This window comes from Nanorana parkeri, unplaced genomic scaffold, assembly GCF_000935625.1.
Source record: "Nanorana parkeri isolate BGI_ZX_2015 unplaced genomic scaffold, ASM93562v1 scaffold2157, whole genome shotgun sequence".
NCBI lineage: Eukaryota > Metazoa > Chordata > Amphibia > Anura > Dicroglossidae > Nanorana > Nanorana parkeri.
This window is the reverse complement of record NW_017308425.1, coordinates 61,250-72,058: the sequence shown is the minus strand read 5'-3', so window position 1 is coordinate 72,058 and position 10,809 is coordinate 61,250. Positions and strand designations below refer to the sequence as shown.

General features: G+C 46.3%; 1 protein-coding gene across 4 annotated transcripts in view; it reads right to left on the bottom strand.

The window, feature by feature from the left end:
- Positions 1 to 2,062: 2,062 nt before the first annotated feature.
- The window catches only part of PUM2 (pumilio RNA binding family member 2), a 47,671-nt gene continuing 38,924 nt past the window's right edge, over positions 2,063 to 10,809 (bottom strand). For all 4 annotated transcript variants that reach the window (XM_018572888.1, XM_018572884.1, XM_018572887.1 and 1 more), the window contains 5 exons: positions 10,177 to 10,314; positions 8,462 to 8,587; positions 5,873 to 5,994; positions 3,802 to 3,994; positions 2,063 to 2,422 (listed from right to left, as the gene is read on the bottom strand). In XM_018572888.1, the coding sequence (XP_018428390.1) occupies positions 2,291 to 2,422; positions 3,802 to 3,994; positions 5,873 to 5,994; positions 8,462 to 8,587; positions 10,177 to 10,314 (711 nt within the window). In that variant the 3' untranslated portion in view covers positions 2,063 to 2,290. The remainder of the gene's footprint in view (positions 2,423 to 3,801; positions 3,995 to 5,872; positions 5,995 to 8,461; positions 8,588 to 10,176; positions 10,315 to 10,809) is intronic.

The window sequence follows — 10,809 nt, the reverse complement described above, 5'->3', positions numbered from 1 at the left end:
TGATGGACTAAAGCTGAAAGGACTCCTCTCATTGCTTCCCAACATGAGATACGTATATCCAAGCCATTATATAAGCCGGGTTTAACTGGGCCATACAAGGAACATGCGTCCTACTCTCATGGAGTAAAACCGAAAGGACTCCTCTCAGACCCCATTCACACTGAGTGATTACAGCTCAAACATCAGCTCAATGTAGCTTGTCCAATGCATTTGAATGGAGCTGTTCACATCTCAAAGTCGCCTGTAGCTCAAGCTACTCGCTTGAACATGACCTATTTTTCGGCGGATTTCGTGCGATTTGGCCCAATAGACTTCAATGGTGTAAGCTCAATGTCTCTCAACTCAAATCAGCGCTGAAAAACCACTTTTTCTGATGTAGCTCAGTGTGAATGGGGTCTCGTTGCTTCCTGACCTGAGATTCGTATATCCAAGCCATTATATAAGACGGGTTTACCGGGTCATACAAGGAACATGCGTCCTTCTCTCATGGACTAAAGCCGAAAGGACTCCTCTCAGACCCCATTCATACTGATCGATTTGTAGTGCGATTTCAGTTCAAAAATCGCTAAAACATCAGCTCAATGTAGCTCTTCCAATGCATTTCAATGGAGATGTTCACAGCTCCATGTCGTCTGTAGCATGTAGATCAAAGCTTGTCGCTTGAACATGACCTATTTTTACGGCAGATTGTGTGTGATTTGTCCCAATACACTTCAATGGTGTAAGCTCAATGTAACTCAAAGTTGCTCAGCTCAAATCAGCGCTGAAAAAGCGGATGTAGCTCAGTGTGAATGGGGTCTCATTGCTTCCTGACCCGAGATTTGTATATCCAAGCCATTATATAAGACGGGTTTAACTGGGCCATACAAGGAACATACGTCCTTCTCTCATGGACTAAAGCCAAAAGGACTCCTCTCATTGCTTCCTGAGATTTGTATATCCAAGACATTATATAAGCCGGGTTTAACTGGGCCATACAAGGAACATATGCCCTACTCTCATGGACTAAAGAACTCTAATTGCTTCCTAACCTCCACAAAATGGTAAATAAGTACGTCAATAAGACACATTTTGTTCAGATGTGTCTATAGCGTGTCCCCGATTAATCCTCGGAACATTTTAAAGCCCGATTGTAGCTTTTATGCCATGTTCATCACCAGGCTTCAGGGATCAGACTTCTGTTATACATACATCACAAAACAACATGGCTCCAGTCAAACTATTGCCACGTCCAACCATTCATTAGCCTAAAGGGCTAATGCACAGCGCCTCACAGCTTGTTGGATTACATCAGGTAACAATATGGCTCCAGTCAAACTAGTGCCACGCCACCCCCTGTATCTGCCTAAACGGCTACTGTCCAGTCCTCACAGATTTCTGGATTATGTCCAGGGCTGTGCCTCGGGTGGCTGTAGCTGCGTCATGTTCAGTGATGTGATGCCTGTAAAGAGTGTAGGCTCAAAGTAATTGAGTAAAAGTCTATGCCTGGCCACTGGGTCGGTGACGGTAGGGGGGTGTTGGGTTGCAGCTGTGCTCAGTGATGCTAAGCCTGCACTGTGAACAGGTTCCTTGTCACTGGAGACGCTCAGCCTGTGACTTCACCACCCCCCATGAGAATGAGTACCTCCAAAAAGGCAGCTACTCCGAATGGCCTTATTGGCCCGAATTACGTCAAATGACATTGTTCCAGTCAAACTGTTGGCATGTCTGACCATGCATTGGCCTGAACACTTCTCTCCAGTAAACTAGCACAGTCTACTCTAAAAAATGTGCCCGTGTATTTTCATCACCTGTAGAGATAATCTGAGAATGAAGGGAAAGAAAAAGGAAATCAAATAAAAGAAGATGCAACAAAATAAGACTCATACTATATACAAGCAGACGCTCCGCGCTCGCGGGAGACTCACCCAACTGCCAAACCAGCGTATTAAAATACTGCACTTTTCCCTTTTAAAAACTACCACTTTTTACAGGAACTTTACAAGGTAAAAATTTACAAAATATGTGACAGCTTGATACAATTACATCATTTACAGGTCCTGGTTTGTTTTTTATTATTTACTTTTTTTTTTTTAACTAACAGGCAGTTGGGTGAGTCTTCCGCTGAAGCTGGAGGCAGGCCCGAAATGTACACTCGGAGCCACAGTGAGATTTCTAGTGGGAAAACAATAAATAGTGTGGTACACGCCAGCTATTCTCCGAGGAAGCCAAGTGGGAGGGTTGGATAGCTCCTCGTAAAAGGTTCAGAGGTGTGATGAATATCTGTGTTGTACTCTTCGTTCCTCCTCTGCTACAGCATTCCATTGGAGGGCCCGACCATTGGCCCCAGGTCAGTGCTAGTCTTCATGTAATACTTCTCCAGCTTGGCCAGTATGTGTTTCCCGTAGGTATATTTACGCAGTGTGGTAATGTGTGGTCGGATCTAAGAGGAACAGAAAAAATAGGATTGCTTCAAAATAATTATGAGGATGCAAGCTTTGCAAATGGGTTCACACAACATTTAATGCCGAGATCTACTTTTCAAAATGACAAGCGCAATTACATCTCCCCTCTGGCCGTCTCTCCTCACCTCTCCCTCTCCCCACTGGCTGTCTTCCCCTCGTTCTCCCTCCCTGGCCATCTACCCTCGCTCTCACCATCCCTGGCCGCCTCCCCTTGCTCTCTCCCCCCGGCCATCTCTCCTCACCTCTCCCTCTCCCCACTGGCTGTCTTCCCCTCGTTCTCCCTCCCTGGCCATCTACCCTCGCTCTCACCACCCCCTGGCCGCCTCCCCTCGCTCTCTCCCCCCTGGCCGCCTCCCCTCGCTCTCTCTCCTCTGGCCGTCTCTCCTCACCTCTCCCTCTCTCCTCTGGCCGTCTCTCCTCACCTCTCCCTCTCCCCACTGGCTGTCTTCCCCTCACTCTCCCCCCCTGGCCATCTACCCTCGCTCTCACCACCCCCTGGCCGCCTCCCCTCGCTCTCTCCCCCCCTGGCCCTCTCTCTCCCTCCCTGGCCATCTACCCTTGCGCTCTCTCTCCCCGCCTGGCCGTTTCCCCTTGCTCTCTCCCCCCACCTGGCCCTCTACCCTCGCGCTCTCTCTCCTCCATCTCCCCTTTCAAAAGGCACTGCAAATCTTCAGCAGCTTTTTATCTGCTTCCCGGTGTTGTATCGAATTCTGTTCCCCTGTTAAGGTGTGCTCCCCCCTGCCACTCCGCTCTTTCCGTAGCCGTGTCCCTCACTCGTAGCACCACATTTTTAGCTTTGTTCCCGCTGCCGCTTGGCTACTTGCAACAATACAAATCAAGGACACAGGGAGAGAGAGTTACGGTAGGTCAATGTTACATGTTATCAATGGAACAGGAAATCAGGCAAAATCTTTCCATGAGGACACCTGGAGGGAACTTCATTTTGCTTTCATTTCCTCTCACTTCCTGTTTCTCCGGAGTAGCAGAAAAAAGGAAAGCTTGATATGTGTTTGAACTATTCCCTGGATCTGTTCACAAAGCCACACACGTTATTTTATGTGCGTTCCTTATTATATCTTATGAGAGTATTTGCATCAAAAGGTTCAGTTTAAAAAAATAACCATCACAAATAAAACCCCTCAATTTTCGGGAATTCACTGCTGACCGCTTGCCGTTCAGTTGACTTAATTACTACTGGTCGGGAATTCTTTGCCAATAACCTTCGGTTCCCATACAATTCCCTATACAGGTGCCTCTGCTACATGTGTGACCACTGGGCTATTTTCTACTGGTACCAAGCAATGAGCTGAGTGTACTTGTGTATGGTGCAGCCCACTCTGTCTTTTGTATCCTTTACCTTATGCATGATGATTTTGCGCTGAGCGGGCTCGGCCATGTCAATCATCTTCTGCACCACGTAGTTTGCATACTGGTCCTTCATCATGGTGTATAAGGCACTGTGAGGACCATCATTCTGGCAGCAGATCTCATCGATGAGCAGAGCTCTCTCCGTACGAGACGAGTGGGTGACGCACTTCTCCACAACATTGCTGACCGGAAAAGGAAGACATAGATTTATGTGAGAGACAGAAGATACAAGCCTTGGGGCACTGTTCAGAGAAATCAGCATCATTAGTCACAATCATCTGCTAAAAAAGCGCATCTGACTGATAAAGAAAACAAAATGGTGAAGCTTTAGGACAATGTTGCATAAATAATGACAACCAAACAATTTTCAAATGTGGAGGGAGCGGTGGTCTCTCTCTACATCACTTTCACTGCTTGGGTTCTTTGTAGGTGCCGGTCAGAGAGACGTCCATGCTCCACAGCAAATGCAAACCAAAAAACCAGCCGCTCACTGCCAATCTTCACCCAGAGCTTCTTTAGTTGTAAAATCCGGTCAACTTCAAACTAGCAATCCCTGCCCGCTGATCACTTACCTTAAAGCATTTCACCCAATCGGGCTTAGTCATAGCAACCGATTTTGGATTTTTTTTTTATCAGCAATGAAACTGGAATAGAATAATGTAGTCCAGGACAACAAGCAATTCCTTCCAATAGAATTCACAAACACTAAGACAGAATCTGGAGCAGTTGTCCATAGCGACCAATCAGCTTCTATCTTTTATTTTCAAACCTTAACTGGAGAGGCGCTGATTGGTTGCCATGGGCAACGACTCCAGATTCCATCTGGTCCAGTTTTGATAAATGCCCCCCTTTTTACAGTTGTGTCCTCTGGTTTCCTATGTGCTGTTTTCCTCATTGTTCGGTTAGGGCAGCAATGTGCACTCATAACTTTATGTTTAGTCATAGGATTATATTCCTTGGGACTACATGTCCTATCATTCATCGTACTGACACGAATGCATGGCCTGTTACTTATATGTGGCCGATGCGAGGACAAGAAATCAGACACCCCTCAGCTCCTCCGCCCAGCGCAGTGACCGACTCTTGGGAGACTATGTCAATCTGGTCCCTTGGAGAAGGAGCAGAGATGTGTCTTCTGTTTGTTGTCCTAGGCAGCATCATCCTCACATTGGCCTGCAGTCCTCAACTGGGCCAAGCTATGACCAAGGCCGAGGAGGTAGATATGCATCAGAAGTTTTTTATACAGATGCATGTGGAATAAAATTGGATTTTCTTTGGAAGAGCATTGTGTGCCGGCTTTGCAGTTTTTGAGACAGTTACTCCAGAAGAGTGTTATCCGTGCACCGAATGTGAATTACAAGAAACCATGACAGAGGTGAGCTGTGTGTTGTGTTTTTAGGACTCTACTGGGAGCAAGCACGAATGGGGTAGCTCCATAAGACCGACCCTACAAGCCAAGGAGCCACCCTGAAACTGCAAAGTGGGACCAGTGATTACAAAAGTGTTGGAAAAGCAACATTTCAAACAAGAAGCATCATATGAATGTGTTACACACAGGAACTGAAAGTGTAAAAAAAAAAAAAAAAAAGTTTAATACAGGGGTGGGTAACTCTGGCCCTCCAGCGGTGCTTCAACTAAAGAATCCAAACATGCCTCTGGGAGTCATGCCTGTAACTGTCTTACAATGCCTCATAGGACTTGCAGCTCCACAACAGCTGGAGGACTGGAGTTGCCCACCCCTGGTTTGATATTACTTTGAGTGCATCTTGCAAGCCTCAGTTATGATCCTAACACAAACTTATTTCTGCCTAACCAATAAACTGCAGAAATAGCTGGGACATCACTTAGCAGCACCAGAGTTTAGTGGGTTTAGTGGAGGGGAGAAGGACGTGGCCTATTCTTCCCTCCCTCCACCTCGGCCACAAAAGTACAGGTGCATTCATTAAGCAAACAAGGTAATAATTTGGATTGGCGGTTATGTAAATAAGTAACTGTCCCTAAGGACAAAATCAATAGATTATATTTACATTTGGGGGAACACAGAAATAAAGAATGTTTACCTTGCAAATTTGTGCTGACTGAGGGCTAAAACCTTTCCTCTGATCTCGGAAACAATCTTGCTCTTGTCTTCAGTGCGGCCATGTTCTAACACATGCTGTATGACATAATTACCATACTGATCCTGGAAGAAGCATTAAAAAAAAATATTCTAAATATGTCCTTTGTATTCTGAGGAAGCCAACAGTTATGCCCGGTTTAGAATAAAGTGCAAGTCAGGCCTGTCTGAGGACCCTTTCACCCCATATCACGCTGTATTTGAACACAACGTACTGCAAGGTGCATCTCCACAGCATTGTGGCGTGAAGCAGGCACAAAGGAAACAAAAGTGCCCTAACAGTGACTTGCTTTGTTCTGGTACGGAAACAAAAAACAGGTCAGGTGGACATGGTGTGAATGAGCCCTTAGTCAGAGGTCATATGAACTCACATGACGCACAATCAAAAGCCAGAAGATAGAGTGTGAGGTCACGCAGTTGACCGGACAGCAATTGTGAGACTGACCAAAGTGATCAGACACAAAGTGCGTAAAGTTTAATTAGGAGACAAATATATTTATTAGAAACATATATTTAATTAGCCTGCACAGTTCTATCAGTACAGCGCTGCATGACGGGATAAATGTCAGTCAAAGTACCGCAGCGCTGAATACTGAAAAATGGCCTGGATGGGAAGCGGGTTTAACACCGCGGATGTCAACTGGTTAAAGGCAAAATATTTGGATTGTTACAAAAACAAAATTAAAACAATCACACACACAAGGCGGCTGAAAAATTATTGTGCATGTTCCAGAGATTCACATATGTTTAAAGGAGAACTATGAGGTGAGTGCTTTTCACTCACCTCATAGTTCTAGCCGACCTGTGACAATGAGACTGTCACAGGTCGGCTCAGTAGATCGGGAGGTGAACGAACACATACCGGCGTTCGCTCACCTCTCGATCCTGTCACGGCTCTCTGCCGTGACAGGGGAGGGGCTGGATTCCCCCCGCTCCGATCTGCCAGCGCTGACTGGCAGAAAAGACGGGGGAGGGGGCGGGTACAGCTGGATACAGCTCTAGATAGGCAGAGCCATCTGTCAGTCACGCAGCTGGGCGGATCCCGGCACAATTGTCGGGATCCGCTTCAGCTGCGGCGTCTCAGTATACCGCGAGCCATAGCTCGCGGTATACTGAGCTTAGGATGACGGGAGGACGCTAGTTTGTGTCCTCCCGTTACCCTAAGGAGAACTATGGGGAAAAACCTTAACTTAATTCCACTTTCCCAGGGGCTCTTACCTTTGAATGAACACTGCTTCTGCTACGTGGCTCCCAGTATACCGTACGTACACATCATCTCATCCCTGCACTAGGTATTTCAAATTACCCTCGCAATTGGAAAGTATTCATTGGTCAGCGTGGTGACCTGACAATGATGAACAGGGCTTGCAAAATCCGCTCGTCTGTGACGAGAGGACGAGTAGCTTCCCGGCCAGCAGCTTTACATTCAAGCGATCGGGCATCTCTAGAGACGCCCGATTGCTTGTATTAGCTGCAGATTTACCACCCCCGAACCACCCATTTTTTTAGATTTGGCGGGCGTGCAGTTTTAAAGCTTAACATGTTTGGGGTCTATTTATCAGACGTGACCCCGCCTTTTATATTTTACCAAAAATATGGTTAAGTATAAATAACGGAGGGAAAAAAAAAAAAATCTAATTGCCCGAGAAGCTGGCACTATGTTGTCTGGCCGGCTTAATTGTGCTTGGCCGGGAAACCGGCTTCCCAGCCAATCAGCATTGAGCCAGTATCCCGGCCAATCAGGAAGCCAGGCTGTTTGGTCATTATTCGCCGCCGAGCTTCCTGATCAGATGGGAAGATGGCTCCATGTTCCCCCTAGGGCACTGCCGGTCAGAGGAAAATGTTCCTCTGACCGAAAGATCCAGTATCGGAGCATGTGGGGGAGTACGAGTACTCGGCCAAACACGCGGCTTCGGCACCGATAGCAGTATCAGTGCATCCCTAACTTCATGGCACACAGCTATGTCTAGGCACCATGTTGCCAGCATGCAAATGTTGGTGACAGGGGAACGTCTTCATGCCATGTGACTGTCTCGGCACTTCTGTTCTGTAGCCTCATAGCTGTATATCCGCAGTGTGAGACCATCTATGGAACGGCTACTTTTGAATGCTAAGCACAAAATAAAAAACTTGGTGATGTAACTACTGAGGACATACAGTGGAAGGATTTCTATGCTTTTGCTTCATTCATCCTGTAGATCTGCGCTTCCTCCAACTCTCCAGCTGCTTCTTGATCATTACTCCACCAGTCATTAGGGGCAGCTCTGAGAAGAGAAAGCAAAGCCCTGCTCCTCTACCAAGTTGTCTGCCTCCATTGTAAATCAGTAATAGGGAAACAAAGTGGCAGGGAGACTACAAGTAATACTGGTGACCATTCCTTTGCCCTTGTTCTGTTTTTCTAGGACACCGCTTCCAGATTTCACCTCCCCTTAAGTGAATAAGCACACCATTCCAAATAATGTAAGATGAAGGAAGGCCTAATTCATTAATAGTAATCACCAAGATCCTCCATGTGGATTAAGGGAAGTTTTACCTGCACCAGCTGCTCTGTGCTTTGATGTAGCTCCTCCAGAATTGGCAGAGTCTGTTCCACAGTGCAATGTTCCAGAATGCGCTGTATTACTCTGCAGCCATAGGGGTGAGTGGAGAGTACATAGACCTGAGTGACAAAACAAAATATGTGAGCAACGTAAAAATCCCACACCCCAGAAACCGTCCAATGCCACAGTGAAGGATGTGCGGGCTTGAGGACTACCTAATGAGAATGCTAGCTGCCTGGCAATCTTGCTGAGTCTCTGCATTCAATACTCAGGATACTCACATTGGTGCAGTGCTTTTAAGTGTGTTCATTTTAATCGGTCAAAGCAACACAGGAAAATGCGTCTCTACAACTTTTCCCCTCAATATGCAGAACAATGTAAAGAGTTGTAGGTTTAATGCAGGAGTGCTGTACACATCTGATATGGTGGCATTATGTTAAACAAATCCTGGACTCTGGAAAACATACCCTTGTAGTGGGGCTATGCCGCACTGCGTCCTCACACCTAAGACAAGTCAATAGACCTGCATTAGACGTGAAGACATCAGCAGTCCTTAGACAGCAGGAGCCCAGGGAAGAGGAGCGGTGGGGACCAGTCTAGTAGACCAGCGGGATAGAGAATCCGGTAAGTATATCTACTTTAGTTGCGCCCTCCAGACAAAATGAGCACTTGGGCCCTGCAGTGCAGTGTTTAAATGTCTATATTTCTTCTTTATCGCACATTATGGCAACATTTGTTTTACCTCTGATTACCACAGCATATAGATCTCAACCTGGTCTAAATATTATACACTTGTCTAGAGCCAGACTATACTTAAGCCAGGGAATCTGCAGGAAAGCCAGACAATGATCATTTTCAGAGGTGGATCAGTTGTCATAGCCTGCGTATTTATCGGATTTTCTTTGAGTATTTTTGTATCACAGGTCAGTGCGCGAGTCATCTACAAGGTTCCTCCTCTAAGACCATGCAAAGTGGCAAGGGGACAAGCTTTCCTTTGCGATAAGTGGTTTCATCTCTGTTACTGCGAGGATGATCTGATTCTGCCATTTCCTGCCAACAGAGGTGTTGATGGATAATGGTAACGTGAATTTAAAATGTGCATGGCATGCATTCTATGCTAGAAATGCGCTTTTCTTAAAAGGAGAACTATGAGGCGAGTGATTTTCACTCACCTCATAGTTGGAGCCGACGTGCGACATTGAAACTGTCACATGTCGGCTCTACAGATCAGGAAGTGAGCCAACGCATACCGTCGCTCGCTCACTTTCCGATCAATTCCCTGCAGAGAGCCCTGACTGACAGTCACGGCTCTCTGCAGGGATCCCCTCCCCAATTCTCCAGCGCTGACTGGAGGAATGAACAAGGGAGGGAGCGGGCACAGCTGGCTCTGCCTCTAGATAGGCAGAGCCAGCTGTCAATCAGCCAGCTGTGTGAATCTCTACAGTATTGTCGGGATCCGTCCTGGCTGTGGCGGTCTCAGTATATAGCGAGCTATACATAGGGAGGTGGTTAGTATATGTCCTCCCGTGACCCTTAAGAGAACTGTGGGATAAAAACGTTACCCCATAGTACTCTTAAGTTTATCTTGCGGTTACAGCTGGGGGTCAAAAAAGCTTTGACGTCCCCTTTGAAACTAAACTTGTAGCTACCTACCTTGAACTTTATACCTACTTCTGGATCAACAGCACCAACATTTCTACAAACCCACCTGTCCTTTGAAGGCATCAATGATGAACTGGAGGGACTGCGGCTGGACACATTCGATACATTTTTGCACCACGTGGTTTCCGTTCTGATCTTTCACACACTTCAGAACATGTCCATCCAGCTCCCTCACCATCTCACTCTGCAAAACAAACATAATCTGATCAATTCCCTGCAACAAAAACCACAAAAGGCTTCCATCATTCGTTCGTATTAGGTAGTAGGCAAGATATTTAAATTAATTTTTAATTCTTAAGTTTAGCGTCACATTAACCACTTGAGTACTGGCCTGTATGTACCGCTCCACTACCAGGTCAGTTTTCGGTGCTGTGATAGTTTGACAATTACTTAGGCAACACTGTACCCAAATTATATATCACTTAAAGGATATAGCTTCCTTTTTGGTGATTTTTAATAACCACCTTTTTTTATTAACAGAAAAAGATCAAACCTTTGGGCTTGCTTACATTTATTTGCCTTTACAAAATATTCCTAGCCTCATTGGTGATCAGGGGCACTTAAAACTCCAATCACCGCCCACCCCCACCTTTAAAAAGAAACAATCCCACAACCATTTAGGCAGGATCACTTTGAGCCCCCCCCCCCCCCCCCCCCCCCCCCCCTTGGCTCTCCCATC